The sequence below is a fragment of the Oncorhynchus mykiss genome, chromosome 15, assembly GCF_057628025.1.
Source record: "Oncorhynchus mykiss isolate SJ-2025 chromosome 15, ASM5762802v1, whole genome shotgun sequence".
NCBI lineage: Eukaryota > Metazoa > Chordata > Actinopteri > Salmoniformes > Salmonidae > Oncorhynchus > Oncorhynchus mykiss.
The window spans coordinates 86,052,177-86,068,206 of NC_143036.1; the positions used below are offsets into that span (position 1 = coordinate 86,052,177).

General features: G+C 43.6%; 1 protein-coding gene across 1 annotated transcript in view; it reads left to right on the forward strand.

The window, feature by feature from the left end:
- The window catches only part of ntf3 (neurotrophin 3), a 111,331-nt gene extending 97,331 nt beyond the window's left edge, over positions 1–14,000 (forward strand). The window contains exon 2 of the mRNA XM_036972737.2: positions 12,997–14,000. Within this exon, the coding sequence (XP_036828632.1) occupies positions 12,997–13,806 (810 nt within the window). The 3' untranslated portion in view covers positions 13,807–14,000. The remainder of the gene's footprint in view (positions 1–12,996) is intronic.
- Positions 14,001–16,030: the final 2,030 nt, after the last annotated feature.

The window sequence follows — 16,030 nt, forward strand, 5'->3', positions numbered from 1 at the left end:
CATCACTATACTCCTCTGTAAACTGGTCATCTCTGTATACCTGTCGTAAAACCACTGGTTGATGCTTAATCATAAAACCCTCTTAGGCCTCACTCCCCCTCCTTTTTGAGATATCTACTGCAGCCCTCATCCTCCACATACAACACCCATTCTGCCAGTCACATTCTGTTAAAGGTCCCCAAAGCACACACATCCCTGGGTCGCTCCTCTTTTCAGTTCGCTGCTGCTAACGACTGGAACGAGCTGCAACAAACACTCAAACTGGACAGTTTTATCTCTTCATTCAAAGACTCAATCATGTACCCTCTTACTGACAGTTGTGGCTGTATCGGGTGATGTATTGTTGTCTCTACCTTCTTTCCCTTTGTGCTGTTGTACGTGCCCAATAATGTTTGTACCATGTTTTGTTCTGCTACCATGTTGTTGTCATGTTGTGTTGCTACCATGTTGTGTTGCTACAATCTTGTTGTCATTTGTGTTGCTGCCATGCTATGTTGTCGTCTTCGGTCTCTCTTTATGTAGTGTTGTGTTGTCTCTCTGGTCGTGATGTGTGTTTTGTCCCAGACCCCGTCTCCACAGGAGGCCTTATGCCTTTTGGTAGGCCATTATTGTAAAATAAGAATTTGTTCTTAACTGACTTGCCTAGTTAAATAAAGGTTAAAAACAATTTAAAATTAAAAGTACTACAATATCAACATCATCAATTTCTTTCAGGAAGTCTGTGTTTCTGCTCTTTAGCCCAAAAGCAGAGGACTTCATTTCTTTCAGGAAGTCTGTGTTTCTGCTCTTTAGCCCAAAAGCAGAGGACTTCATTCCTTGTCAATTCCAACTGTTTTTAGATACACTCTCACAATCCAACAAGAACTATTAAAATATAATTTTTCAATTAACGTAAACTCTTAGGATTCACCCCAGCTGGGCTGGGGCCTCTGGACATGGGGCCTCTGGAGGGTAGAGAAGGGACTCAGTGCTGAGGGGGACATGGGGCCTCTGGAGGGTAGAGAAGGGACTCAGTGCTGAGGGGGACATGGGGCCTCTGGAGGGTAGAGAAGGGACTCAGTGCTGAGGGGGACATGGGGCCTCTGGAGGGTAGAGAAGGGACTCAGGGGGACATGGGGCCTCTGGAGGGTAGAGAAGGGACTCAGTGCTGAGGGGGAGTGGGGACATGGGGCCTCTGGAGGGTAGAGAAGGGACTCAGCGCTGAGGGGGAGTGGGGACATGGGGCCTCTGGAGGGTAGAGAAGGGACTCAGGGGGACATGGGGCCTCTGGAGGGTAGAGAAGGGACTCAGCGCTGAGGGGGAGTGAGGACATGGGGCCTCTGGAGGGTAGAGAAGGGACTCAGGGGGACATGGGGCCTCTGGAGGGTAGAGAAGGGACTCAGCGCTGAGGGGGACATGGGGCCTCTGGAGGGTAGAGAAGGGACTCAGGGGGACATGGGGCCTCTGGGCTCTGCTACTGCTGCTGTTCTGCTGCCACGGTGCCATGGTAACCGGTTTTGTTTGTCTGCTGTTGCTAGCTAGCTCTAATTTAGCTCAAAAACAGCAAAAAGAGTAGAACATCTTCAAACTAGAGAACAACAGAAGATATATTTAAAGTTGGAGTTCGTGATCCTTTTTGGTTTACTCACTCAGTTTAGTTGTTTGATGTAGTTGTATTAACTCCCCTTGCTAGGTTTGTTCTAGCTACATTTTTCTGGCTAGCTTGTTAGCCTATTGGCTAGGTTTATGTTGTGTAGCTAACTAGCGAAGTCAAAACCTCTTCACTTGAGGCGCAAAGTAAATGTTTTATATATTCTAATTGAATAGAGTTGTTGTTCATCACTTCTTGTCTTGAATTATTTTTTAGATTAGAGTGTTTATCTCATTCTGTAGCTCTCTCTTTCTCTGTCATTCAGAATCTGGATGACAATAATGATCTGTGCCTCAGTGAGAGTCATTATCTACCTGCCAGGGTCTCTGTAGCCAACAGGAATAAACTAGTTCTTCAGGGTGTATCAGAGCAGTGTGTACTACTACTGTATTGGTTTCTCTCAGCGCTGCAGAGGTAGGATCCCGTTTAGGCCTGATCCGTTTCTTCCCTCAGGACATCTACTGCCGTCACACAGACTACTTCCTGATCTGTATGGTGGAGGGTGAAGACATCCCCTAGATGCTGGTCTTGGGTCAGTTTTATATTGTCCCCCACTTATCGTTAAAGTTAGGATTGGGGAAGGTGAAGCTGATCCTAGATCTGTTCATAGGGGAACTTCAACTTCAACCCATGTGTTGCAATCACGTCAGACTTGTAAGAGTTTGGACAGGTTTCCTCTCGGCATGGCGTCTGGAGTCTATAGTAGCAGCAGAGCTACACGCAACATTGCTGCTAATGTTACATTATATTAGCAGAGACCAGTGATTCACACACCTGCTTTGACCCTTGACCTCAAATAATAGAAATAGAATCTCATTCTAGTTCTGTGCCTCAAATGTTGTTGTGACCAAATGAGCAACTGGATGCCCCAGGCTACAGATCAGTGTTTCAAGGAACTGGCCACAACCCAGCAGAATGTCTACATCCCTAATAGACTGTAAACCACTAGCTGATGAACTGTACAACTCTGAATAACTCTCAGCCCCTGGTATCCCCGTCACACAGAGGTACACTTCACCATCTCCTAGTCCCCCTCCTGTTTCATGTTCCCACTCCTCTCCTCCTCCTCCTCCTCCTCCTAGGCCCCCTCCCTCTCCTCCTCCTAGGCCCCCTCCCCCTCCTCCTCCTAGTCCCTATCCCTCTCCTCCTCCTAGTCCCCTTCCCCCTCCTCCTAGTACCTCTCCCCCTCCTCCTCCTCCTCCTAGGCCCCCTCCCCCTCCTCCTCCTAGGCCCCCTCCCCTCCTCCTCCTAGTCCCCCTCCCCCTCCTCCTCCTAGTCCCTATCCCTCTCCTCCTCCTAGTCCCCTTCCCCCTCCTCCTAGTACCTCTCCCCCTCCTCCTCCTCCTCCTAGTCCCTCTCCCCCTCCTCCTAGTCCCTCTCACCCTCCTCCTAGTCCCTCTCCTCCTCCTCCAAGTCCCCCTCCTCCTCCAGCTCCTAGTCCCCCTCCTCTTCCTCCTAGTCCCCCTCCCCAGGCCTCCAGCTCCTAGTCCCCCTCCTCCCCCTCCTCCTACTCCCCCTCCTCCTATGTCTAGTCCCCATCCCCTCCTCCTCCTGGTCCCTCTCCCCCTCCTCCTAGTCCCCGTCCTCCTCCTCCTAGTCCCCCTCTCCCTCCTCCTCCTCCTCCTCCTAGTCCCTCTACCCCTCCACATCTTAGTCCCCCTCCTCCTCCTCCGAGTCCCCTTCCTCCTCCTATTCCCACTCCTCCTTCTCCAGCTCCTAGTCCCCCTCCCCCTCCTCCTCCTCCTTGTCCCCCACCTCCTCCGCCTAGTCCCCCTCCCCCTCCTCCTCCCCCACCCCCTCCTCCTCCTAGTCTCTCTCCCCCTCCTCCTCTCCCCCCTCCTCCTCCTAGTTCCTCTCCCCCTCCTCCTCCTCCTAGTCCCCCTCCCCCTCCTCCTAGTCCCTCTCCCCCTCCTCCTCCTCCTAGTCACCCTCCCCCTCCTAGTCCTCCTCCCCCTCCTCCTCCTAGTCCTTCTCCTCCTAGTCCCCCTCCCCCTCCTAGTCCTCCTCCCCCTCCTCCTCCTAGTCCCCCTCCTCCTCCTAGTACCCCTCCCCCTCCTAGTCCCTGTACCCCTCCTCCTCCTAGTCCCTCTCCCCTCCTCCTCCTAGTCCCTCTCCCCCTCCTCCTGCTAGTTCCTCTCCCCTCCTCCTCCTAATCCCTCTCCCCCTCCTCCTCCTAGTCCCCCTCCCCCTCCTCCTCCTCCTAGTCCCCCTCCTCCTCCTAGTCCCTCTCCCCCTCCTCCTCCTCCTAGTCCCTCTCCCCCTTCTCCTCCTAGTCCCCCTCCCCCTCCCCTTCCTAGTCCTCCTCCCCCTCCCCCTCCTAGTCCTCCTCCCCCTCCTCCTCCTAGTCCCCCTACCCCTCCTCCTACTAGTCCTCCTCCCCCTCCTAGTCCTCCTCCCCCTCCTAGTCCTCCTCCCCCTCCTAGTCCTCCTCCCCCTCCTCCTCCTAGTCCTAATCTCTCCCCCTCCTCCTCCTCCTAGTCCCTCTCCCCTCCTCCTCCTCCTAGTCCCTCCCCCTTCTCCTCCTAGTCCCCCTCCTCCTCCTCCTAGTCCCCCTCCTCCTCCTCCTAGTCCCCCTCCCCCTCCTCGCCCCCCAGTCCCCCTCCCCCCTCTCCTCCTCCTAGTCCCTCTCCCCTTCCTCCTTGTCCCCCTCCTCCTCCTAGTCCCTCTCCTCCTCCTAGTCCCCCCCTCCTCCTCCTAGTCCCCCCCTCCTCCTCCTTGTCCCCCTCCTACTCCTAGTCCCCCTCCTCCTCCTAGTCCCTCTCCCCCTCCTCCTAGTCCACCTCCCCCTCCTCCACCTCCCCCTCCTCCTAGTCCATCTCCCCCTTCTCCTCCTCCTAGTCCTTCTCCTCCTCCTTGTCCCCCTCCTCTTCCTAGTCCCTCTCCCCCTCCTCCTCCTCCTAGTCCATCTCCCCCCTCCTCCTTCTAGTCCCCCTCCCCCTCCTCCTCCTAGTCCCCCTCCCCCTCCTCCTCCTCCTAGTCCCCCTCCCCCTCCTTCTCCTCCTAGGCCCTCTCCCCCTCCTCCTCCTAGCCCCCCTCCTCCTCCTAGACCCTCTCCCCCTTCTCCTCCTCCTCCTAGTCCCCCTCCCCCTCCTCCTCCTCCTCCTCCTAGGCCCTCTCCCCCTCCTCCTCCTAGCCCCCCTCCTCCTCCTAGTCCCCCTCCCCCTCCTCCTCCTAGCCCCCCTCCTCCTCCTAGACCCTCTCCCCCTTCTCCTCCTCCTCCTAGTCCCTCTCCCCCTCCTCCTACTCCTAGTCATTTTGTCATGATTTTCTAGATTCAGAACATAAAATCAATCAATCACATGTATTTATAAAGCCCTTTTTACATCAGCTGATGTCACAAAGTGCTGTACAGAAACCCAGCCTAAATCCCAAACACAAGCAGAAGCACAGTGGCTAGGAAAAACTCCCTAGAGAGGGGGAGAGGGACGGCCAGTCCTCTTCTGGCTATGTCGGGTTGAGATTATAACAGAACATGGCCAAGATATTCAAACGTTCATAGATGACCAGCAGGGTCAAATAATAATAATAATGACAGTGGTTGTAAAGGGTGCAACAGGTCAGCACCTCAGGAGTAAATGTCAGTTGGCTTTTCATAGACGATCATTCAAAGTTAGAGACAGCAGGTGCGGTAGAGAGAGAGAGTCGAAAACAGCAGGTCCGGGACAGGTAGAATGTCCGGTGAACAGGCCAGGGTTCCATAGTCGCAGGCAGAACAGTTGAAACTGGAGCAGCAGCACGGCCAGGTGGACTGGGGACAGCAAGGAGTCATCAGGCCAGATTGTCCTGAGGCTCAGGTCCTCCGGGAGGGGAGGGAGAGAATTACACAGAGCATACTTAAATTCACACAGGACACCCGATAAGACAGGAGAAATACTCAGATATAACAGACTGACCCTACCCCCCTGACCCAAACTATTGCAGCATAAATATTGGAGCCTGAGACAGGAGGGGTCGGCTGACACTGTGACCCCATCCGATGAATCCCCCGGACAGGCACAGCACAGCCCCCACACCACTAGAGGGATATCTTCAACCACCTACTTACTACCCTGAGACAAGGCCAAGTATAGCCCACGAAGATGTCCCCCACGGAACAAACCCGAGGGGGGTGGGGCCAACCCGGACAGGAAGATCATGTCAGTGACTCAACCCACTCAAGTGACGCACCCCTCCTAGGGACGGCATGGAAGAGCACCAGTAAGCCAGTTACTCAGCCGGCCAGGCAGAGACATCAAGAGTGGTTCATCGCTCCAGTGCCTTTCCATTCATAAAACAGCATTCATAATGTTCCAGGACTAATTCCATTAGCATTTTGGCATGATTCTAGATTCAGAACATAAAACAACATTCATAATGTTCCAGGACTAATTCTATTAGCATTTTGGCATGATTCTAGATTCAGAACATAAAACAACATTCATAATGTTCCAGGACTAATTCCATTAGCATTTTGGCATGATTCTAGATTCAGAACATAAAACAACATTCATAATGTTCCAGGACTAATTATATTAGCATTTTGGCATGATTCTAGATTCAGAACATAAAACAACATTCATAATGCTCCAGGACTAATTCCATTAGCATTTTGGCATGATTCTAGATTCAGAACATAAAACAACATTCATAATGTTCTAGGACTAATTCTATTAGCATTTTGGCATGATTCTAGATTCAGAACATAAAACAACATTCATAATGTTCCAGGACTAATTCAATTAGCATTTTGGCATGATTCTAGATTCAGAACATAAAACAACATTCATAATGTTCTAGGACTAATTCCATTAGCATTTTGGCATGATTCTAGATTCAGAACATAAAACAACATTCATAATGTTCTAGGACTAATTCTATTAGCATTTTGGCATGATTCTAGATTCAGAACATAAAACAACATTCATAATGCTCCAGGACTAATTCTATTAGCATTTTGGCATGATTCTAGATTCAGAACATAAAACAACATTCATAATGTTCCAGGACTAATCCTATTAGCATTTTGGCATGATTCTGGATTCAGAACATAAAACAACATTCATAATGCTCCAGGACTAATTATATTAGCATTTTGGCATGATTCTAGATTCAGAATATAAAACAACATTCATAATGTTCCAGGACTAATTCTATTAGAATTTTGGTATGATTCTAGATTCAGAACATAAAACAACATTCATAATGCTCCAGGACTAATCCTATTAGCATTTTGGCATGATTCTGGATTCAGAACATAAAACAACATTCATAATGCTCCAGGACTAATTATATTAGCATTTTGGCATGATTCTAGATTCAGAATATAAAACAACATTCATAATGCTCCAGGACTAATACCATTAGCATTTTGGCATGATTCTAGATTCAGAACATAAAACAACATTCATAATGTTCCAGGACTAATACCATTAGCATTTTGGCATGATTCTAGATTCAGAACATAAAACAACATTCATAATGTTCCAGGACTAATTCTATTAGCATTTTGGCATGATTCTAGATTCAGAACATAAAACAACATTCATAATGTTCCAGGACTAATACCATTAGCATTTTGGCATGATTCTAGATTCAGAACATAAAACAACATTCATAATGTTCCAGGACTAATTCTAATAGCATTTTGGCATGATTCTAGATTCAGAACATAAAACAACATTCATAATGTTCTAGGACTAATTCTATTAGCATTTTGGCATGATTCTAGATTCAGAACAGAAAACAACATTCATAATGCTCCAGGACTAATTCTATTAGCATTTTGGCATGATTCTAGATTCAGAACATAAAACAACATTCATAATGTTCCAGGACTAATTCCATTAGCATTTTGGCATGATTCTAGATTCAGAACATAAAACAACATTCATAATGTTCCAGGACTAATTCTATTAGCATGTTGGCATGATTCTAGATTCAGAATATAAAACAACATTCATAATGCTCCAGGACTAATTCCATTAGCATTTTGTCATGATTCTAGATTCAGAACATAAAACAACATTCATAATGCTCCAGGACTAATTCCATTAGCATTTTGGCATGATTCTAGATTCAGAACATAAAACAACATTCATAATGCTCCAGGACTAATTCTATTAGCATTTTGGCATGATTCTAGATTCAGAACATAAAACAACATTCATAATGCTCCAGGACTAATTCTATTAGCATTTTGGCATGATTCTAGATTCAGAACATAAAACAACATTCATAATGCTCCAGGACTAATTCTATTAGCATTTTGGCATGATTCTAGATTCAGAACATAAAACAACATTCATAATGCTCCAGGACTAATGCCGTTAGCATTTTGGCATGATTCTAGATTCAGAACATAAAACAACATTCATAATGTTCCAGGACTAATTCCATTAGCATTTTGGCATGATTCTAGATTCAGAACATAAAACAACATTCATAATGTTCCAGGACTAATTCTATTAGCATTTTGGCATGATTCTAGATTCAGAACATAAAACAACATTCATAATGCTCCAGGACTAATTCTATTAGCATTTTGGCATGATTCTAGATTCAGAACATAAAACAACATTCATAATGTTCCAGGACTAATTCCATTAGCATTTTGGCATGATTCTAGATTCAGAACATAAAACAACATTCATAATGTTCCAGGACTAATTCTATTAGCATTTTGGTATGATTCTAGATTCAGAACATAAAACAACATTCATAATGCTCCAGGACTAATTCTATTAGCATTTTGGCATGATTCTAGATTCAGAACATAAAACAACATTCATAATGCTCCAGGACTAATTATATTAGCATTTTGGCATGATTCTAGATTCAGAACATAAAACAACATTCATAATGCTCCAGGACTAATTATATTAGCATTTTGGCATGATTCTAGATTCAGAACATAAAACAACATTCATAATGCTCCAGGACTAATGCCGTTAGCATTTTGGCATGATTCTAGATTCAGAACATAAAACAACATTCATAATGTTCCAGGACTAATTCCATTAGCATTTTGGCATGATTCTAGATTCAGAACATAAAACAACATTCATAATGCTCCAGGACTAATTATATTAGCATTTTGGCATGATTCTAGATTCAGAACATAAATCAACATTCATAATGCTCCAGGACTAATTCCATTAGCATTTTGGCATGATTCTAGATTCAGAATATAAATCAACATTCATAATGCTCCAGGACTAATTCTATTAGCATTTTGGCATGATTCTAGATTCAGAACATAAAACAACATTCATAATGTTCCAGGACTAATACCATTAGCATTTTGGCATGATTCTAGATTCAGAACATAAAACAACATTCATAATGTTCCAGGACTAATTCTATTAGCATTTTGGCATGATTCTAGATTCAGAACATAAAACAACATTCATAATGCTCCAGGACTAATTATATTAGCATTTTGGCATGATTCTAGATTCAGAACATAAATCAACATTCATAATGCTCCAGGACTAATTCTATTAGCATTTTGGCATGATTCTAGATTCAGAACATAAAACAACATTCATAATGTTCCAGGACTAATACCATTAGCATTTTGGCATGATTCTAGATTCAGAACATAAAACAACATTCATAATGTTCCAGGACTAATTCTATTAGCATTTTGGCATGATTCTAGATTCAGAACATAAAACAACATTCATAATGCTCCAGGACTAATTCTATTAGCATTTTGGCATGATTCTAGATTCAGAACATAAAACAACATTCATAATGCTCCAGGACTAATTCTATTAGCATTTTGGCATGATTCTAGATTCAGAACATAAAACAACATTCATAATGCTCCAGGACTAATGCCGTTAGCATTTTGGCATGATTCTAGATTCAGAACATAAAACAACATTCATAATGTTCCAGGACTAATTCCATTAGAATTTTGGCATGATTCTAGATTCAGAACATAAAACAACATTCATAATGCTCCAGGACTAATTCTATTAGCATTTTGGCATGATTCTAGATTCAGAACATAAAACAACATTCATAATGTTCCAGGACTAATTCCATTAGCATTTTGGTATGATTCTAGATTCAGAACATAAAACAACATTCATAATGTTCCAGGACTAATTCTATTAGCATTTTGGCATGATTCTAGATTCAGAACATAAAACAACATTCATAATGCTCCAGGACTAATTCTATTAGCATTTTGGCATGATTCTAGATTCAGAACATAAAACAACATTCATAATGCTCCAGGACTAATTCTATTAGCATTTTGGCATGATTCTAGATTCAGAACATAAAACAACATTCATAATGCTCCAGGACTAATTATATTAGCATTTTGGCATGATTCTAGATTCAGAACATAAAACAACATTCATAATGCTCCAGGACTAATGCCGTTAGCATTTTGGCATGATTCTAGATTCAGAACATAAAACAACATTCATAATGTTCCAGGACTAATTCCATTAGCATTTTGGCATGATTCTAGATTCAGAACATAAAACAACATTCATAATGCTCCAGGACTAATTATATTAGCATTTTGGCATGATTCTAGATTCAGAACATAAATCAACATTCATAATGCTCCAGGACTAATTCCATTAGCATTTTGGCATGATTCTAGATTCAGAATATAAATCAACATTCATAATGCTCCAGGACTAATTCTATTAGCATTTTGGCATGATTCTAGATTCAGAACATAAAACAACATTCATAATGTTCCAGGACTAATACCATTAGCATTTTGGCATGATTCTAGATTCAGAACATAAAACAACATTCATAATGTTCCAGGACTAATTCTATTAGCATTTTGGCATGATTCTAGATTCAGAACATAAAACAACATTCATAATGCTCCAGAACTAATTATATTAGCATTTTGGCATGATTCTAGATTCAGAACATAAATCAACATTCATAATGCTCCAGGACTAATTCTATTAGCATTTTGGCATGATTCTAGATTCAGAACATAAAACAACATTCATAATGTTCCAGGACTAATACCATTAGCATTTTGGCATGATTCTAGATTCAGAACATAAAACAACATTCATAATGTTCCAGGACTAATTCTATTAGCATTTTGGCATGATTCTAGATTCAGAACATAAAACAACATTCATAATGCTCCAGGACTAATTCTATTAGCATTTTGGCATGATTCTAGATTCAGAACATAAAACAACATTCATAATGCTCCAGGACTAATTCTATTAGCATTTTGGCATGATTCTAGATTCAGAACATAAAACAACATTCATAATGCTCCAGGACTAATGCCGTTAGCATTTTGGCATGATTCTAGATTCAGAACATAAAACAACATTCATAATGTTCCAGGACTAATTCCATTAGAATTTTGGCATGATTCTAGATTCAGAACATAAAACAACATTCATAATGTTCCAGGACTAATTCTATTAGCATTTTGGCATGATTCTAGATTCAGAACATAAAACAGCATTCATAATGTTCCAGGACTAATTCTATTAGCATTTTGGCATGATTCTAGATTCAGAACATAAAACAACATTCATAATGTTCCAGGACTAATTCTATTAGCATTTTGTCATGATTCTAGATTCAGAACATAAAACAACATTCATAATGTTCTAGGACTAATTCTATTAGCATTTTGGCATGATTCTAGATTCAGAACATAAAACAACATTCATAATGCTCCAGGACTAATTATATTAGCATTTTGGCATGATTCTAGATTCAGAACATAAATCAACATTCATAATGCTCCAGGACTAATTCCATTAGCATTTTGGCATGATTCTAGATTCAGAATATAAATCAACATTCATAATGCTCCAGGACTAATTCTATTAGCATTTTGGCATGATTCTAGATTCAGAACATAAAACAACATTCATAATGTTCCAGGACTAATACCATTAGCATTTTGGCATGATTCTAGATTCAGAACATAAAACAACATTCATAATGTTCCAGGACTAATTCTATTAGCATTTTGGCATGATTCTAGATTCAGAACATAAAACAACATTCATAATGCTCCAGAACTAATTATATTAGCATTTTGGCATGATTCTAGATTCAGAACATAAATCAACATTCATAATGCTCCAGGACTAATTCTATTAGCATTTTGGCATGATTCTAGATTCAGAACATAAAACAACATTCATAATGTTCCAGGACTAATACCATTAGCATTTTGGCATGATTCTAGATTCAGAACATAAAACAACATTCATAATGTTCCAGGACTAATTCTATTAGCATTTTGGCATGATTCTAGATTCAGAACATAAAACAACATTCATAATGCTCCAGGACTAATTCTATTAGCATTTTGGCATGATTCTAGATTCAGAACATAAAACAACATTCATAATGCTCCAGGACTAATTCTATTAGCATTTTGGCATGATTCTAGATTCAGAACATAAAACAACATTCATAATGCTCCAGGACTAATGCCGTTAGCATTTTGGCATGATTCTAGATTCAGAACATAAAACAACATTCATAATGTTCCAGGACTAATTCCATTAGAATTTTGGCATGATTCTAGATTCAGAACATAAAACAACATTCATAATGTTCCAGGACTAATTCTATTAGCATTTTGGCATGATTCTAGATTCAGAACATAAAACAGCATTCATAATGTTCCAGGACTAATTCTATTAGCATTTTGGCATGATTCTAGATTCAGAACATAAAACAACATTCATAATGTTCCAGGACTAATTCTATTAGCATTTTGTCATGATTCTAGATTCAGAACATAAAACAACATTCATAATGTTCTAGGACTAATTCTATTAGCATTTTGGCATGATTCTAGATTCAGAATATAAAACATTGATAATGCTCCAGGTGATTAATAAATTATAACTGATCTGAATCAGTATCTGAATCAGTAACTGAATCCAGAATAACTGAATCTAGTGGTGTAATTATTGATTATAGGTGATTAATACCTGATAGTCTGTCTCCTCTACTCCACAGATCTTACAGGTGAATCTAGTGGTGTAATTATTGATTATAGGTGATTAATAACTGATATTCTGTCTCTACTCCACAGATCTTACAGGTGAATCTAGTGGTGTAATTATTGATTATAGGTGATTAATAACTGATATTCTGTTTCCTATACTCCACAGATCTTACAGGTGAATCTAGTGGTGTAATTACTGATTATAGGTGATTAATAACTGATATTCTGAATCCTCTACTCCACAGATCTTACAGGTGAATCTAGTGGTGTAATTATTGATTATAGGTGATTAATAACTGATATTCTGTCTCTACTCCACAGATCTTACAGGTGAATCTAGTGGTGTAATTATTGATTATAGGTGATTAATAACTGATATCCTGTCTCCTCTACTCCACAGATCTTACAGGTGAATCTAGTGATGTCCATGTTGCTGTATGTGTTGTTCCTAGCGTACCTCTACGGTATCCAGGCAACGCACATGGAGCGCCAGCAGCCCCCGCCCACCCAGGACCCCATCAACTCCCTCATCATCCAGCTGCTGCAGGCGGACCTGACCCGCGGCCGGGGGAGGCAGGGTGAGGGCCAGGACAGGCAGGCCCAGGACACATTGCCACCGTTGGGCCTGCTCGCCATTGACACCCCTCTGGACGACAGTAGATTCCTGGAGAGGCGCAGCTCGCTGTACCAGCCCAGGTCGTCTGACCTGCTGGAGCAGCAGAAACACTACAACTCTCCCCGGGTCCTGCTGAGTGAGCGGGCTCCCCTGCAGCCTCCTCCGCTCTACTCTATAGATGACTATGTGGGCAGCTCTGACAGAACCAACAAGACCCGCAGGAAGAGATACGCAGAACACAAGAGTTACCGCGGGGAGTACTCTGTCTGTGACAGCCAATCACAGTGGGTGACAGACAAGACGAATGCGGTGGACATCAGGGGTCGTCAGGTCACCGTCCTGGATCAGATAAAGATGGGAACCGCCGAAAGCAACTTTGTTAAGCAGTACTTCTATGAGACCAAGTGTCGGACTGCCAAACCTTTTAAGAGCGGCTGTCGCGGCATCGATGACAAACACTGGAACTCGCAGTGTAAGACCTCTCAGACGTACGTCAGAGCTCTGACGCAGGACCGGACCTCTGTGGGCTGGCGCTGGATACGGATAGACACTTCCTGTGTCTGTGCGTTGTCACGGAAACACCGCAGGACGTAAACACACAACTCGACCATAGACTTTATGGAATATATTTCCTTATTATGAAGGGGGGGGCTGTACATATAAATTATTATTTAAGTTATGTGAAATACATGTAGTTTCTACATGGCTATATATGATATATAAATATATTTGTTATTTATTGAAGTCATCATCAAAGGAAAAAAATAAAAAATAAAATAAACCAAGAACTCCTAACATGCGGCTCCACAGCCACCACACAGCCTAGCATCTTCAGACTCAGACCATGGAGCTGGACAGTACAGCCTAGCATGGAGAGACTCTACCATGGGGCTGGACAGTACAGCCTAGCATGGAGAGACTTTACCATTGGGCTGGACAGTACAGCCTAGCATGGAGAGACTCTACAATGGGGCTGGACAGTACAGCCTAGCATGGAGAGACTTTACCATTGGGCTGGACAGTACAGCCTAGCATGGAGAGACTCTACCATTGGGCTGGACAGTACAGCCTAGCATGGAGAGACTCTACCATTGGGCTGGACAGTACGGCCTTGTGTGGAGACACTCTACCATTGGGCTGGACAGTACGGCCTTGTATGGAGAGACTCTACCATTGGGCTGGACAGTACAGCCTATTGTGGAGAGACTCTACCATTGGGCTGGACAGTACATTCTAGCATGGAGAGACTCTACCATTGGGCTGGACAGTACAGCCTTGCATGGAGAGACTCTACCATTGGGCAGGACAGTACAGCCTAGCATGGAGAGACTCTACCATTGGGCTGGACAGTACAGCCTAGTATGAAGAGACGACGTGCCTTGTTGATATACCTAGGGCAGCAGATGAAAAAGAAGATATGACATCACCAGGTGTGGAGTAGGGGATCTACACTGTCATTCAGCTCATTCTATGACATCACTGCTCTGACTGTTGAAAACAGAAATCTGGTCCAAATGTTATTGTGGACTAAATATGTACTGTCTGGATGTATGGACAAACCACGAACATGTACGGGTATACGGCAGACGTGCTGACAGACGACAGACGTGCTGACAGACGTGCTGACATACGACAGACGATCTGACATACAACAGACGTGCTGACAGACTTGCTGACAGACGACAGACGTGCTGACAGACGTGCTGACAGACGTGCTGACAGACGACAGACGTGCTGACATACAACAGACGTGCTGACAGACGTGCTGACATACAACAGACGTGCTGACAGACGACAGACGTGCTGACAGACGCGCTGACATACAACAGACGTGCTGACATACAACAGACCAGACATGTTTGGGTTTTCCATGATGTAGTAACTATAGGTTTTGCTGTATCATCCAGGCTCAATACATGAGGTCTGATATGGTACTTTGGTACCAGGCCTCTGGCCTGGAAGAGCTGTTGCTGTAGGGAGGCTGGGCAGTATGTATAGAGCACATGGAGCAGGTCTGTCTGGCCTCATTAGGTCATGTTCCACTAATGTTATCAGGACCAAAGCCTCTCAGCCCCCTCCTCTGGTCCTGTCTGACCATCTCCAACCTCTAACCCGAAACCCAACGTCTAATCCTAAAGCCACCTCCACTCTCTAATCCTAAAGCCACCTCCACTCTCTAAGCCTAAAGCCACCTCCACTCTCTAAGCCTAAAGCCACCTCTACTCTCTAAGCCTAAAGCCACCTCCACTCTCTAAGCCTAAAGCCACCTCCACTCTTTAAGCCTAAAGCACCTCCACTCTCTAAGCCTAAAGCCACCTCCACTCTCTAAACCTAAAGCCACCTCCACTCTCTAAGCCTAAAGCCACCTCCACTCTCTAAGCCTAAAGCCACCTCCACTCTCTAAACCTAAAGCCACCTCCACTCTCTAAGCCTAAAGCCACCTCCACTCTCTAAGCCTAAAGCCACCTCCACTCTCTAAGCCTAAAGCCAACTTCTAACCTTAGTGAATGCAGGTAGGTAGCAGGTATCAGGCTCACATCAGACTGTGCCATAGCTAATGACATGGTGTCTTAGGGAGTGGAAAGCTGCCTAAGGACATGTTCATATGTACAGAGCTAGGATTGAAACCCCTAAGCTAGCCTGTAAGATGCTTTACGACAGGCCAATCCCAGCTTCAGATCACTCTCTGTCGGGTGGGCTTTTACCTAAATCATACAGTGATGTCATTTGGAAGTCTGGAGGACAGAGTTGTGTGTTGCGTAAGACCTCAGACTTCCTGTCGGGTACGAGGTCAGACAGCAATGCCAGAGAGCTATTC